Here is a 17,673-nt window from a genome sequence, read left to right as displayed (position 1 = left end):
CCTCAAAGGGAGGAAGTCAAGTACAGTACATGGAGCTATACTGTAACACACAGCACTGTACATTCAGGGTAAACCCAACAACAAAAAGGCAGCAGCAATGGCCTGAATGCTCAAGCCTGGGGGATGAATGCTAATTGCCTAAAACCATAGGCAAGAACTTGAATAAAAGTGGTTTGATTTTTATAAAGGCTGATCATCCACAATTACCACTGAAGCTTTGGAATTCAGCACCTTTGAAAATCAGGCCATTTCTATTTCATTGCCTAAATATGGTTTAGGTTTAATGTTAGGAGCCTAAGAGTCACTATTTGGTCTGTGACCTTAGTACCTCATTTTCAGAGATGCTCAGCACCTGCAGTTCTCACTGATTTCCACTGGAGATGCAGATAAGCAGCACTTTTGAAAATCCGGCCCTTCATGCCTATGGCTTTGGTCATTCAAGAGCAACGTCAAGAGACTGTGAATGGATTTCAATGGACTGAGGTTACAGTGGATGTCGTCCAAGGATGAATGAGGTCAGCTGAATGACTTACGAGATTGGTTTCCTTGTTAAAGCCAAAAGAGGATTGGTCATGTCTGTGCAAAAATCATTTAAAGTAGTTAGACAAATTGCTTTGCCAGGGACCTTGGTGCTGTACAATCATCATAAACACAACAAAAACCTCAGTAAGTTATATTAATCACAAATGCTTCCTAAGCCACCAAAACAAATACCTCTTGTTCCCTTCCAAAACTATTCAGAACCCTCCTCTGAAAAAAGCCTGGGAAAAATAAATAAGCCAGTCAGCCCTCAAGGTCACCAAATCCAAGCTCATTCAGACCACTGAGCATGGCATGCCACCAGCCCACTCTCATCTAAACCCAGGGGCTATTAACTTGCATGCCTCAGCAGAGCACAGCCACCGTGGTATCCCAGGAGGGAAGTGACTTTTAAAGCAGCCAGGACCAAATAATAGGGCTAGATCACGCCGTTACCACTGGCCCTGCATCATATGCAGTACATAGTTGCACCACCTGGAGCAGAACAGGGAAAGTACTGTTGTTCAGAATGTCAGAATTCAGTCCCTGGTTCCCCCAATTACACCAGAAGGGAATTGAGCTCAGGCAGCCCGTTAGCTCGCACAGCTGACTCCCTGCTCCACGCTGGCTGGCATGTTGAGAGACAGATTCACAGCTCTGCCCATTCGCCATCCTCTGCTTCCTACATGTGCAGTGAGGGAAGATGCAGCCCTGTAGAGGCTGCTTTCCCACTGATTCTGTAACCTATGAGGGGAGGATTCCTCATACAGCCCATCATACACCCCGTCTCCCCTGCTTGGAAACATACCTTCACTCATGATCTGGTCTACAGGGCTTCGTAGCTGAAAAACTACACTTTAAAATACATCTGGAAATAAAATAGCAGCTATATCCAATCACAGCCACATTATAACTGATGATAAGGCTAAAAAGATCTCGGAGTTATCTGCAGAGGGATAGCTCTCTACCACTAAGTTCAGCCATGCTTTGAGGCTTTGGATCTGCTCATCTCAACTTGCTTCGAGTTATTAGACAGCGTGCCTGGAAAGTAGCCATTCTAGTTATGCCAGCCTTCTTGTAAATTCTTTGATGTAGACTTAATTTCAGGGCAGAATATCTGCTTCATCAGTTGCATACTTGGCATTTATTCTGATGAGATAAAGTCTCATCAGCTTTTTGTAAGGACACTGGGACTCTGGATCACTAGCTGTATATTTGCAGTCATGCTATTCAATCAGCCTGATCTCAGTTCCCAAACTATACCGAAAGACCTTTTCAGAGATTATGGCTAAATTCTGCCCTCACTTACACACACTCAGGGGGTTGCATGGATAGCAAGGCAGATTATGTGATTCAGTGATTCCTCTTAGTAACAGAAGGTGTGTTGCTTCTGGAATTGCCATTGCATCACCATGTAGGGCATTTTATGATGAGGCAACAATGGTCACCATATTCATGCGGGCAAAAGAAGGATAAGGACCCAGTATAAAGTCTCAGCTCCTATATACAACTCGTTGCTTGTTAAATTTCCGTTTTATTTTTAAATTTACCTTTTTATTGCACAGAACGCAGGGCCACCGCTTGTAATATTGCAGGTTGGACATAATTTCTGTCTACAAATAGGATATTGAAACAGTTGCATATACATTAATTATTGGATACTCTTCATAAATAATTATGGGTTACATTAAAAAACACAAGGAAATATCTCAGATGAATCTCCCAAAAATTAAAAACGAAACATGTAAATAAAAAGCAAAAAAGTTCTGCTTTCAAAGCAGTTAGTACATTCATTAGTTCTATTTTATAAAATGTCAGTGTGATGCCCATAACAGCAAAATGGATAACTAAGTATATTTTAAGAGCAAGATTTTCCAAAGTGCTCAACCTTGGCCTAACTCTGCTCTTATTAAAGTCAATGAACGTTTTACCATAGACTTCAAGTTCCAATATTGAGTACTTTTGAAATTCCCACCTGAAATGTATTTTTAAAAGGCCAAGGAAAAGAGATGCAATAAAAGGCGTTAGTGTTCGACTGGTCTTACTTTCTACCAGTACGGACTTGAAAAGGATCAGATCCCACTGAAATCAATGTTGTTGCTGCTACGGATTGCAATGAGAGCAGGGCCAGATTCATATTATCTTATACCAGGATATTTCAAATAACTTTACAGAAGATGTATAATAAATTAATTATTAAAGCTTCAGGAAGGACAACATCCCTAATACCACTGGGTGGGGATTTCCAGAAGGTGTATAATGATTAATGGCCTGATGCAGCAACTCACATACATAAAATCATACATGTGCTTACTGGTTTGCTGGGGCTAAAAACAACAGTCATTGAGAATGACAAGTTTCATTACAGATGAGATAAGAAAATGACTTCAGCGGATGCGTCTGAGTGTAACTAGAAGGAGTTACCAGAGCAGAGAAAAATCTTGTCCCAACTTTCTACAGTAAATTACTTTTATTTTAAATCTGATGGGCAACTCATATTGATGCATCTGACCTGGTATGATATGGTTACATTTCCTGGTCCCATTTAGAGAATTGCAAGGAGATACAAATGAAAAGAGTGCAACCATGATGGAATTAGGGTACCGGTATATTGTACCTAAAAATGTGATTTTCTGTCATGACACTGAATAATATTTCAAAATTAAAGCAGGAGTTCAGACAGAGTTGAAACAGGCTAACACTATCTGACAACAGATAGCTAAACCTCATTTACAAATGGAAGTGGAAGAAATGGTTAAATGATGGTTTATCTGGCAGAAGTCTACTATTCATCATGCCCCAATGCCCGCTCCTGCTATAGTAACATCACTATCTTTGACAGGTTAATAGTAAAGATTTCCTTTATTTCATTTGTTGTGCTTGTTTTCTTTAACCAGAATTTGTGGCATTCTACATTCTGTGTGAACAAATTGTATTACACTTGTTTTTCATCAGATTATATAAATTAGCTGAGAGGGAAAGGACTTGATTACAATCCAGATTCTAGGTCCATATTTCAGTTCAGCCTCTTAAGTACTAACTCACTGCCTAACACATTCCTTTCGATGTAATAAACTAGAACCAAATGAGGAATATAACACAGAAATAATACTCCCTCAATAAAGTAATACAATAAAATGGCAAAGCAAGTCTAAGGAACCAAACAGATCAAATATAGGACCCTCTGGTATTTAAAGTATCAACATCACTGTGATAGGGCCCTCAGTGGCCAGGCAGCCTAGTGGCTAGATCATTGGTTAGGGGGGCTGTAGGAGGACCTGACCCCTCCTTCTCCTTCAGGTCCCAGCCCAGGGTCCTGTGTTGCTCAACCCCTAAACAGGAGAGATGGATCTTTCTCCCAGCTGTAAGGGGGTGTTCAGGGCCTGTTTTCCTGGCCTGCTCCCTATACAAATCCTTTTAGTTTGGGGCATAGCCCCGCTAGTCCAGTTGCCCCACAGTTGGGGCTTCTCTGTAGGTTCCCCTTGGCTGGGAAGACTTACTTTCCTCCAGTGGCTGTGTTGGCAGGCGGGTTGCATTAAAACTTTAATTGTCCAAACCTTTCAATCTGTGTTGTAAGAGAGAGTTTGATGTGGAGGGCACCTAAAGACCTGGCTTAATGTCATCTGACAGCCTCACACCGCTAATGAAAAAATGTGTGGCACCAAAGGGGGAAACTTTGGATCAACAGAAAGCACTAATTTCCATATGTAAAGAATAATCTTTTAACAGTTTTGCTGCAATACTAATTCCTCCTGCAACTTCAAAAATCTGCGTGTCAGTTCTGCAACTGACCAAGAGTAAATATCAGTCATGAGTGGGGGAAGTGTCAATCTTTGATTCAAACTGTTTCCCCAAATATGCTAATTCCTTCATAAGGCAGAGTTGCATTTTGAAGTCACTTGAACAGATATGCCAAATTTTGGGAGCAACCATTCTTGAGTGAGATAACATGTGACAGATTAGTTGGGTATCTTCAGAAATGGGAGGTACTACTACGACCAGAACATTCTGGTACCTCTAAACCTGGACACATCCATTAGAGGAAGAGAATTGTGCAGAAACGAAGATGAATTTGACATCAAAGACAAGAAGTCATTGCAGAGATTCAGAAAGGGAGCAACATAGTCCTAGTTACTCTATGAAGATCATAGAGTCGTAGTACTGGAAGGGATCTTGAGATGTCATCTAGTCCAGTCTCCTGCACTCAAGAACTCAAGATGATGTATTTACCAATAGTGTTTTGGATATACTTAAAAGGAATGAGTTGGGAAGTGAAGAAGCCAAAGGGAGGAGGCTGTCAAGATTAGAGAGACCCAGAGAACAGACAAAGGTTTTATCTGATAAATGAAAGGAGCCTAAATTTATTTAGATTATCAAAACAAGGATACAAGGTGCTTTTGATTACAATCTGTAAGTACCTACATGGGAAAAGATGCAGTACTCTTTAATTTAGCAGGCAAAGACAGGACAAGACCAAATGGTTGGAAGTTAATGTTCAGACTGGAAATAGGAAACTGGAAATTTTTAATGGAGAAGGGAATTAACTATTGGAACAGATTGCCAAGAGACGTAGAAAGTTGTCCATTAGTTAGAGTCTTTAAATCAAAACTGGATGCCTTTCTAAAAGACATATTCTAATTCAATCACAAGTTGTTGGACTACATCCAGGAATTATTGGGTGAAATTCTATTGCCTGTGTTATGCCAGAGGTTAGACTAGATGATCTTCATGGTCCCTTCTGGCCTTAAAATCTACAATATCCAGAAAAGTGGTGGGGTAGAAAGAAATTATGGTTGCTACAGCTTATTGAATGGCCTGGAAAATACAAGAAAAAGAAGGTATCCAATGAAACTGAAGAGCAACATACTTAAAATGGTTAAAGGAAATACTTCTTACACACTGTATTATTAGGAGGGTAGTGAAATGGTGGAAGCCTTGCAAGAAGAGATTTCCACCATTTTAGGTTACCTGCTGGATATGAATTCAGACCCAGCCTGCTGCTGTGGTTTGGAAAACAATCCAAACTTCGCATTCTAACTTTGGCGGGATCCTGATGTGCACACCCCTGAATCAGCTCATCTGTGAGATAGCTGGAGTTTTATTCTTCTTTTATTTCAAAATATATTTCCAGGATTGATTATGTTTCTATTATATGCTCAGCACATCATAAAGAATGAAAATATTCTGGGACACATAGCTGAGGTTCAGTGAATCAGACTCACTCTGCATTTAAACTTTTTCAGGCTTAAACCACAATTAGAGGCCACCTTTGCTTCTGCCCAATTCTCTTCCATAAGTAAGGCTGCTGGACATAGTAATTCTTACCCAGAGTAAATAGAAATAAAATTTTGGTTAAGTATAAAATATTCTATTTACCACCAAAAGTGGTGAAGACAGGAAGTTGAAAGGGTGGGTACAGGATATTGAAACACCACACTCTTAACCATAGACACCAGAATTGTTTAAAGGTATGCAAAAATCCCAAGATCTTGCTTCTAAGGAGTTGTACTAAACAACCAACGCCAGAAGATGTGAAAATGATACTGAGCACCAAAGAGAAATAGTTTAAGATTTACCTCACTGACTAACATGATACATTTACATTAAACTTCTACATAATACAGTTTTGATTTTTTGGTAAACTACTCTGTGATAAATATATTTTATTTACACATTACACATACTCTCCACCACTAGAAGGCCAGATTTTCAAAATGCTGAAGTCTACACACCTTTGCGAATTCACTTTTGTTATCTGTTTGTTATGGGCAAATAGCTGTGCGCATGCATGGTTGTGGAAACTGTATATGCCAAGTGGGCAAACAATTCAAGTGGACCACAGGCTCTGACTTTGCGAAAGTCAAGGCCAGGATGTTCATGCTATACTTTATTTAATGAGGTGATCATGTCACAAGAGTACTGTGAGTGTTAATTAGTTCCAATTTTTGAAACTTGGGTTCTTAAAATTAGGCACCTAAATCCAATTTAGCACCGAAGAAAGCAGTCTGGTTTTCAGAAGTGCTGAGCACTTGAAACTCTGACTTCAATGACAAAAAATTGCCATCACTGGAAAACATCATACTTTGTTTCTACATAACTGCACCTTTTGTTCTAAGCCCTGTCATCATCTTCAGCTTGGAAACACCACAAACCATTGCACTCTCCAGCTTCAAAACCAATATCCAATGAGCTAGATTTGCAAAATGCCCAGCTTCTGTTTGTAATATTGTACGTAATATATATGTCTAGAGATATTCTGGCATGTAGACTGTATAATTATAGTTTACACATACTCAGATATCTGTACCTAGTATTAATTGTATAATTAGAAATAGTTCTTGATCCTGACACAAAACTCCCATTGAAGTCTATGGGCTAGATTCTTCCCTCGTGTAATTTAATATAAACTAGTTGGGTCATAGAGAAGATGAATTGGCCAAATGAGTGTTTGCATGTGTGAAGTTTGTAGGACTGGGTATTTAAAACACACTGCCCTGCTAAGTCAAAGCATTTCTAGTCTGTATTAAAATGGAATCTGTTTGCTGATGAAGGAATATAGCTCTGGGATGGATGGAAATGGTTGTGGGGTTTTTTCTACTACATGGTGGTGATGGTGTATTATAGTGACTACAGGACCAGATTTTCCCCCTCCCTAGTTCTTTTCCTCTTTCAGCTACTTTGATTCATGTGTAGTCTGCTGAGGGCCCTGTCTGCTCCAATACTGCCACGTATTGCTCCATATATGCTGGCTTTCCTAATGAAAAGTAGCTTCTTCAATTAAATTCCATGTTTCTCTTTTGAGTGTAATGTAAGAATCAGTCTTCAAATTCTCCAGATCAAAATAATGGCCCAGCAGCAACATCCCTAAATCCCCTGGCTTGCAGGCTCTGGCTTCTCCTAAGTGAAATGCCCGGGACACAAATGATATACCGAGAGTCCTCAGCATGCTCACTAAATGCCTCCAGCTTTCTTTGGGAGAAGCCATTTTTCTGATGAATCTCTCTCACGTGATTAGTATGGTAAGAACCTGTGCATATGGAATGCATCAGAGCCTCATTGTGTCAACACTAACATGCCCTGACTTCAGTGTGCCCTGTAAATCAGGTATGGCGTCTCTCTGTGTGTGAGCATATAGTTTTGAGCACTTTGAGATCTCCTTTGTTCACATCTCTAAGGGGAATAGTGTTCTTGTTAATTTATATCCAGAATGGTTCACTGAGGATGATTGATTCAAATGAACTCACTAGTTTACATGATTCGAATCTTCACACTGCTCAAACACTGGCCAGAGGGAATCAAGTTTTTCTTCCCTGCACTTGAAGTGGACAGCGACTTTCCAACAGACCCTCGCAAGAGGAGACATGGCCATTTAAAATCATATCACTCAGGGCATGCATACTTAAGATAAGAAGTTCTGCATGACAAATACAAAGGCCCATAAGCTACATGATAAGTGGCTTAGGGTTTAAAGAAGCACTGTACTATGATGCAGCTAATACCTTGGCATCATGCTACATATCCCAAAATGAGAGGTTTCTTCTTGGGCCTGAAAAGTACTGTGGCAAGAACTTCACAACAAATCTGATTAAATAAGTTATCACATTGGGGTTAGCAAGCACTGATGCTGAATTTCTCCTAAGTTCAGGTGGGTGGCTCAGATACAGAGTTTTGTGTGGTTTTATCTCTAATAATGACATAGCATGCACAGCTAATGAAACCAGAATTAAAGAGGAAGAAATTGCATTGTAGAAATCAATGTGTTGTACTGCAGGGTACTATGGTAGTCTAGTTGTTCATGAACTGCTTGATAGAATCATGAAATGTAGAACTGGAAGGGGCCCTGCTAGGCCATCCAGTCCAACACCCTGCACTGAGGCAGGATCAAGCATCATCCAGACTATCCCTGACAAGCGCCTGTCCAGCCTGTTCTCAAAAAGCTTCAGAGAAGGAGACTTCACAACCTCCCCAGGCAATCTGCTCCAGTGCCCAACTACCCTTACAGTAAGGAAGTTCCTCCCAATATCTAACCCAAATCTCCCTTAATGCAATTTAAGTCATTACTTCCTGTCCTGTCCTTCAGCTGCTCAAGTCCATGGCATGAAAAGAGAGCAAGGGATTGAAGTGCTAAATAAGACACTGTGCACTGCAATACAAAACAAACAGGACTAATTAGAATTGTTGGATGCAGGAATGAGTGCCCACCATAGGGATGATTTAAGAAAGTTATCAATAAATCAATCAATAAATCTCACTATACAGTGTAGACAATGTACTGCCCATTATATTTTACAGCAATATTTAGCAACAGATACACACATTCTCATCGTTTAAGTGGGTGAAAATGGGCATGCTGATCACCATCTGGTGTAATGCAAGAGAACTGCACTTCTATTTGAATGCCTGAGTACTGACATCTAGTGCCAAGTAAATTAATACAAGGAAAGTTTACTGACACTGGCCATTTTTTAATATATCATTATTTGCAGATCGTCACAGTATAGGAGGTTGTGCCGTTTCCAGAGAGCTGTTTGCATTCAAGAAAAAAATAAAACTGAAAATGAACCTACTGAAGATGGCAAAACTGCAGAAGCTTCTTCACTTATGGGCAGTACATCTTGTGTTCAATGTGTGTTCATTTTAGGAGTCTAGAATGTTATATAACCTTATGGTTACACATCATCCGACTCATCCGTTTCACCCTGACCTATAACAAATTTACATTTAAACAACAAACATTTTGTCCATGGAAAAAGCCATGGATGCTAGGAAGTCTACCCAATATGCCAACCTTTTCATGGCCCATGTAAAGGAAGAATTTCTGGAAAAATGCATCACAAAACCAATGATAAACCTGAGATACACTATTGATATTTTGATCCTCAGGATAGACTATTTAAACTCTGTTATAGATTTCTACCACAACTTCAGCAACAACCACCCATCCATAAAACTCTCTCTAGACCAGCATCAACTTCCTCAACACCACAATCGGTTTCAATAATGGAACCTAGCAGCCAACTATATACAAGAAACCCACAGATCACTACACTTACCTACACAGATCCAATAACCACCACCAGTTAGTCATTCACAATTCCTAATTTTTCACAAAATGACATGAAATTTTCATAGCTCAAAAATAAGATTCTCATGATAACTTCACAAAACTTGACCCACTGTGAAATTTCCACCATTTCAGCCCAAAACTGCCAACACTAATATTTATTTGTTATTATTGCTGGGGCAATGAAGATCATGGCTCCATTGTGCTAGACATCACCACAAGCCCCAATGAGTATCAGAGGTCCCTTGTGTAAGGCATTATACAAATACACACAATGATACCATGTCCACCATTTATTTGACCTACTCTCATTCACAAATGGAAACATTTTCAAACTCCCTGACTCACACATAATTGTGTATTTATTAGTATTTGGGTAGTTTTGAAGAAAATAAATTTTTAAACAAAAAAGTTATTTACAATCTTTGATAATAGTGATCAGTTTCATATTAGCCATCGAAAGACTTACATATGAGACAAGTATTCAGGGTGAACCATTCTGCTGAGAATAGCCACTCAGGCCAATGAGAGTTGGTGAGGGCAGGGACCATGTGGAGTTCACTTACTATGCTAGGTACAAAGTTTTCCAGCATATCAGCTTCCTATGAGTTTGCACATGTAGCTTTATATACAAACACTATTTACAGACTCCTCAGGGAAGTGAAAGCTAAAAGAGCCAGTCATAGAACCTAAAGAAAGTATAGCACCTCCACAATATCCTTGGTTAGTCCATGGGACTAAAGTTAGATCAATACTGAGTGCTTTTGAAAATACTCATCGTAAGTGAGTAGTTATGAACAGAAAATTCCATCAGCACTTGGGTTTTTTTCAATGTTCAATTTACATTATTCATGCAAAATTCTGCTCTTGGCAGAAACAAGAATAAAATCAGAGTAACTCCATTCCAAATAAGATCTAGATCTAGATCTATTTTTGTATAACTGAGGACAGATTTTGACCCCGATGTTTATTTTTCAATGAAAAACACTTATAAAAATTATTTTCTTATTTAACTATATTCAACTACATGTACATTTCAGAAATTCAAATAAGTGAAAAGAAAATGCAGAAAAATACCTCAGATCAGTGCGTCTTGGAAAAAGCTTTTTCTTTCCATTAAAATAAATTTCAAATTCATCAATCTTCAGCCTGTGTGCATAATCAATGTAGGCGGACACCTCCTGACCACGAGAATTTCGGTCACGAATGAAGATTATGGACTGGAAAAAACAGAACTCCACAAATAAGAAATACAAAAAATACATTAGTAAAATGAATTTTCATCTGCACCACTGACTTTTACAATTTCTTCCCTTTTTATTTTGGCCTGATTTATTTTGGCCTAGTTGGGGCCAGATTTTCAAAAAAGCTCAGCTTCAATTTAGGCACCTAAATGCAGATCCGATTTGTAAAAGTACTCGGCATTCAGCATCTCCAAATCAGACACTTATGACCAGATTTTCAAAACTGCTCAAATGTGCTGAGCTCTTTTTAAAATCTGGCCAGGTATTTTGATGTCTAAATGAGAGAAGAGTCCTTTTGAACCATATTGTATAATGCATAATACATAACTCCAAAGAGCAACTTCCCAAATTAAAGAAAATTAATTAAAGAAAATACAGCATGCCAATCACTAAAACAGAGTGATAACTTATATTGAAATAGAAATGGACTACAGCTCATCCAGATCTGAACTTCTCTACAGTTTGGGGTGTTCAGATCTAGGATTCTGATCTAACCCAGTATACAGATAAGGTCCAAAAGAAAAGTTTGGATCCAGAATAGCATCTGAAATATTAAGTAGCATATGTGTGTTGGATCTATGGTTTGGGACAGCTCTGTACATTAAAAGGCAACATATATTCAACTCAACATTCATAGCCAAGTTAAATCCACACAGAAGGGTTACTTATTGGTAATCCTGTTTGTCATAGTCCTCTCTTCTTCTATTCTACCATTAGATTCAATGTTATGGCTCCAATTATCAGGGAGTAGGAGGCAAAAATTGTCAGCCACCCAAGATAAGCTCCAGTCCACCCTCCCCACTCTGGCCTATTAGCGACTACCAGAACAAAAATTGTTATTGTTAAAGAAAACAGAGTAAAATCTGTGTAATAGTCCACGTGGTAGCCCTGGGAAATTCAAATTTACAAGTCATACGTCGCTTACTGGACATCCCCCTCTCCTCCTGTCCTATTCAGTAACCGTTATGCCTAGTTATTATACCAACCTGTAATCTTCAGAGAAGTCCTTACCTAGAGTGCAACTAGGAGCTCAAGCAGCTGAACTCTGATTCTACCATAGAGAACAAGTCCAATTAGTAGGTGCACATTAAAGCCTTCCCCCTCACAATCAAAGGTTTCTGAACCCCTATTACCTCTCAGCGTTGGTTTTCATTTTTCTTCTTGTGACTTATCATTTTCATCCCAATAGAATGAATGGGGGAAGCTGGGTCAATGAGAACCCAATAGAGTTACTTGGAGGCAGGGTTAGAAAGGAGTCAGATAGAACAGAAAAAGAAGCCTGGAGGGAAATATCTTTTGGGAAGAGAAGAAGGAACCACAGAGCATCTGAAAATGAAAGGATTGCCTATGAAAGGAAGATGATTGTCAGAAACCCTTCCAGTAGGAACTGCAGGATAAGGTGGAGGAGAAGGTCACCAGCAAAGAGGGCGAGTCACATGGACTGAGGAAAAAGGATCTTTCTGGGATTCAGAATGTTCCTAACCACTTTGTCTTGATCCTCCCGAAAGAGCTTTAGGCCCTTGTATGGTAAGTCCACCAATTCTGTTTTTGATCCTACACATTTCAATAGTGAAGTCAGTGTGGCAATGGGCCAGTGGATAGACCTCTATATCTGGTGACAATTCTGGGCCTTCAAGGGAATCCACTCCTAATGGCCTAGAGGGATTACTCATTGGGATGCCAGTGTCAGGGGCCGGAGACAAGTATGATAGACTAGTGTCCCTTGGTTTTTCTTCCTTGCAAGAGGAGGGGGGGAAAGATTTAGTAGGGCAAGAGGACCGAGGCAACTCTTTCTCAACACTTCCACAATGCAAAAGAAGAATTGGCAGGACAGGAGTGGACTGATGAGCTTGGATGATTGATAGTTCTTGCCTCCTGGTTCCTAAAGGTTATCAGATAGCAGAGACACACAAGTATCCATTAGACTATGTGTTTGATTTTTTACCCAGCTGAGATCTGAGTGGTTTTTTTTGTACATCTATGAAAAATGTACATCTATGAAAAATGGCAAATCGAAATCATATCGAACTCTTATAACAAAGATTCTTTATTTTAACATCACTAAACTGCTCTAATGTAATGGTGTCTCTGGCGAAACATTGGGTTATTCCTACAATACTTCTCCTTTTCTACCACATTCACACTCAGTTTCCATAAAGGGTTGTGTTACCACACTTTGCATCTTTTGTACCATAAGCATCTCTAATCGGTAGATCCAAAAGAACCTTTCAATAGCTGGATACCTCCAGCTACTTCAGCATAATGGTGACTTCTCCCATCCCCAGCACACTCAACCTTGTGAGATGCATAATTGAGCTGATTATGATAAATCAGAAAAAACGTTTCTTTTTAATTGAAACAACAAGTGCAACTAAGTACACTGCAGCTGTGATTAGATAAAAGACTAGAAGCTTGTCATAAATATCTGAACAATTGATTCATCATCTTTAAAAATTCCAAAGTTACAGTTTAAATAATTTGAATTACATGGGATAGTCCAATAATAAAAGAAAAAAGTTGGCAAAATGCATGTACTATCTGCAGTATAAAACATAAAGGACATCTTTCAACTCTCTTCTGATTATCAAATTAATTTCCTTAAATAGGTGTTCACATATAATCAACTATAAATCAATACAAATCTACTGTAAAGTCAATAACTGTTCCTATTAATGTCCTCAAAACTTCTTTTGAACTTCAAACACCCAAACAAAATATTTAAAACAAAAATTTCCTGTAATAAAGATACAAAGGATTCCCACTGAAAACTAAAAGCTTTTGATCCTATCTCATCTGTCAGCATTGTTTTTCATTTTTCTTCTTGTGATTAATTTCTAACCACCTATAAAGCTTTCATTCATAAAACTATGAATGTGCTTGATTTTCTTGGGATGTTCCATCACTTTTTAATTTTGCCACACCTTTCTGCCTCAGAGAAGGCTTTTTATACATTTGTATGTCATTTTTATTAACTGAAAAGATCAACAGCAGATAAAGCTTTCATGTTAATTTTTTTTTAAAACAGAAAATGTGAAATTTAAAACTTTCTTCCTACAGTTCTCTTTACTTTTCACTACAACTTCCTTTATTATAAATTTTAATGTATCCTATTGCTAGAAGAAGAAACACAAGATATTCATTTACCGGTAATCAGTTACCTCCTGAATAGAGCTGGTTGGGAATTTTCCAACACAACTCTTTTGCATCTGAAAGTGTCAATTCACCAAAAGCAAAACTGTTTGTGAGACAGCATCAGTTCAGTTTCAGTTTTTCACTCAAAATGACTTTTTGTTTTGAAATTTTAGTTAATTTATACTAAAAAATTATTTAACAAATGTAAAAAGGCGTGCAGTATTTAAAATCTCAGATGAGAGAAAAAACTTTTAATAATTAGACAAATTTTAAAACTAAAGGAACTATAATGCTGGATTCAACAGTAGAATAGACAGAAAAGATTATGTAAATATTAGCCACAGGACATCAAAACTGCAGAAAAGTTTTCAAACTCTATAAGCCACAGCCAATTTCAAAACCTTGAGAAAGACCCACTTCATGATCCTTTAGATAGACCAAAACATCTTCACAGCCATCATAATCAAAGATTCAATATTTACTATTGTCCCTAGACAGACACAGCTTTGCAACACACATAATAGACTGTTAAGGATGGTGTTTTTGAAACAACTAATTTGCTGAAAAGGGGAAAAAAACACCTTCCTACTTCAAAATAGTATTTAAAAGGGACACTTAAGTAGAGTAGTTTAGGCCTAAAATGTGACCTGCAGTACATTGACATTATTATAATCTCTCAGAGATTAGCGTACAAGTTTATTTCTCTGTGGGCTGACACCAGAACTATCACAACAAAGTACCACTCTCACCATTAGTGTAAGTAGATGTGACTCTGTGGAAGTTAATGGAGTTGTGCTTGATTGCTCCAGCCATAAATTTGGCCCTTTGGAATATAGAAGCTTGCACGTTCCTGCAGAAAATCATCAATGATATTAGTGCAATTAGAGAGCCACATAATTCATCTCTTGTGTTGAAAATGAAAGAAATCAGCTGTTTGCCAATCTGAAAATCCAGTGCATACTAGGATTTTGTGCTTTTGTCTGTGATGGAACAAACAACAGTTTTAAAGGGCTGCATTAAAGGCCTGTGACTCACCCAAAGGAGCAAGGAATACATTTTTCCTTCTAAACACTAGACGTGTCTCAAAAATGTGGCTACTGTATTTGGAATGATGCCAGAAGTTGTGCTTTTCCACTATTGACATTGGAAGAGGATCCAGTAAAGGGATAAGCATTGTAAGTGGTGCTAGTATGTGAGCCAGTGTCTGTTGAACATGCTAGGGCAGCTCCTGGTTCCCCAGAACAGATTTTGGCCACAGAATGGGGAATTCATTTTAAATCTTCCTTATCGAGGTTCAAGGAGCTCATAGAAAAAGCTTTGACTCTCAGAAGGGGCACCATAGAAAGTCTAAACCTCTGGAGAAGAAAGATGATGCCTCTGCAGAACTTCTGTGAGAGACTGTGCAAGAGTTAGGGATGGGCAAATATGTTGTGCCTAATTTTGAATCTCCTTGAAAATCATAGATTGGAAATTAAGAAGAGGACTCAAAGCAGTTTGCTGCTCCTCTTTGTTAACATGAGTATTTTCCCCTTTTAGCTTGGATCAGATCACCTTAGGCATCATATTTTTACATTTTTCTGTTCAAGGTACTTGGTGAGATAACAATGTTTTGGTTATTCCATTTTTCCGTTTGTATATGTATGACAGTTCAGTGGAGGAGGGGGGAGGGATAGCTCAGTGGTTTGAGCATTGGCCTGCTAAACCCAGGGTTGTGAGTTCAATCCTTGAGGGGACCATTTAGGGAGCTAGGGAGTTGGGGATTGGCCCTGCTTTGAGCAGAGGGTTGGACTAGATGACCTCCTGAGGTCCCTTCCAACCCTGATATTCTATGATTCTATGTCCATCAGTGCTCCATATAGACAAAAGTAGAACATACATGTGGAGTTGTACCTTAGCCATGAAAAGTATTGTAGGCATTTTCTCAAGGAGCATATTTGCACTCTACAGAAATGTGAGTGGAACAAAACTATGAATGCTCAAACTAGTTTGGAAAAATAATGGCCTACTCCAAACTTCTGTTTATTTTTAGAACTAAATTCACTCAATCTTTTTTTAACTTTCTGATATTACTTATTTTTCCCCCAGCATTGTTGCTGTCTTTGTTTTCCTCTTAATTTAGCGGTTCATGAAGGGTGTTGTCTCAAGGTCTGATTCTCCTCTCTCTTAGGTCCTAATTCAAGGCCTATGAAAATCAACAGAATAACTTACCCTGACTTCCATAGGCTTGGATCATGCCCTACACAGGTGTACATTACAAGCACTGCCACTGAAGTTAGCAGAGTCACTGCTATAAACTAATGTAAGTTAGAGAAGAATCAGATACAGAGGACTTCCAACTTAGTCACAAGCACACTACCAGAAATTTAACAAAACAGCCTGTTTCCACGAGATTCATAGCCAAGTTGTTCACATTCAAGAGGTTTCAGTGAGTTTGGATAAGCATGCAAACTTTTGGGAACATATCTGAACCAAACCCAAACTACAAACCTTGTCGGAGTCATATACCATTACACAACCTAGCCTACAAATCTATATATTGACAAATACTGTAAATGGTGGGAGGACATTATGTCAGGCCTAGTCTACACCCAGTGACTCACATAAAGTTCCACCTTAGCCTCTAGGATAAATTTCTAAACTGAATAGGCCTTTAAGTGATGTTTCAGCCAACTAATTGCAAGTAAGGACAAGAAAGTATGTGGACTTTGTGTCACATTCAGAATCCTTAAAAGAAAAAATCGTATTGGAAAACTCTACATGTCAGAAGAACACGCAGCTTGATTTATGCACTTCCTGGAGATGACAATCTGCATGTTTCCAAACAAACAAAGCTGTTCAAATTAGTGGCTAAAGAACTAAGATTAATTAATTTGGGAGTCTAATCCAAAGTCCATTGGCTGCAATGGGCTCTGGATCAGGCCCTTGGTACTTGGCAAAACGTTACAGGAAGAACAGTGACTTGCATAACCTACAACATGTTACATAATCTCTCTGTGCCTCACTTTTCTCTTCACTAAATTGGTGCTCATATGTGTCTCTAAAACTTTGCAGTCCTCGAAATGAAAATGTATTCTTATTACGACTGTAAATCCTGTGGCCTGAAGCCTTAGAGAGAAGGGAATTCACTACTGCCATCTGTTGGTGACCCCTTTTGCCTTTGAAAATCTCCCCCTAGTACAGCTGATAAGGTTTTTCGTCCACAAGCGCAGGGCCAATCAGGGGGGAGTGGGGGGGAGGAGGGGGCAGGAGGGTTATTTGGCCTAGCCTCAAGCTCAGAGGAGGCCTCATATTTAGACACTTGTTAATTTTTTGGCATTTGATAAGTTTTGCAACTTGTTTTCATGTGCTTCCCTATTGGACCAAAATGTGATGCACACTCTCAGCTTAGAGTTTCAAATATAAGCAAATAAGAGATGTGATTTGGTAAAAGATAATTTTTTGTTAACTGATATAGATTTTGTCATATTTAAGTGTTAAAAATGTTCATAAATATTAATTAAAATATATTGGTTCTGATGGCACAAGATTAGAACATATGTTGTCATTTTTTATTTTTATTATGGCTAGGGGCCTCAAAAGCTGAAAGTGGCCCAGGCTTCTCTGGACCTCTGAGAGGTCCTATGCAAGCGTCAACATCATAAAAACCAATTATTACCATATCTATTAACTGGGATCTTTATTGACAGCCTCAGGAAGAGACCAACTACTTGAAGG

General features: G+C 38.7%; 1 protein-coding gene across 4 annotated transcripts in view; it reads right to left on the bottom strand.

Moving 5' to 3' along the window:
- CFAP299 (cilia and flagella associated protein 299) overlaps positions 1–17,673 on the bottom strand; it is a 398,009-nt gene that overhangs the window by 31,418 nt on the left and 348,918 nt on the right. For 3 of the 4 annotated variants that reach the window (XM_043513216.1, XM_043513215.1, XM_043513217.1), the window contains one exon: positions 10,661–10,818. In XM_043513216.1, the coding sequence (XP_043369151.1) occupies positions 10,661–10,818 (158 nt within the window). The remainder of the gene's footprint in view (positions 1–10,660; positions 10,819–17,673) is intronic. The other variant, XM_038401014.2, reaches the window with a different exon arrangement.

The sequence above is a fragment of the Dermochelys coriacea genome, chromosome 4 (genome assembly GCF_009764565.3).
Source record: "Dermochelys coriacea isolate rDerCor1 chromosome 4, rDerCor1.pri.v4, whole genome shotgun sequence".
Taxonomy (NCBI): Eukaryota; Metazoa; Chordata; order Testudines; family Dermochelyidae; genus Dermochelys; species Dermochelys coriacea.
Note: the sequence above shows the minus strand (reverse complement) of the source record. Positions and strands in the feature narration are given on the sequence as shown.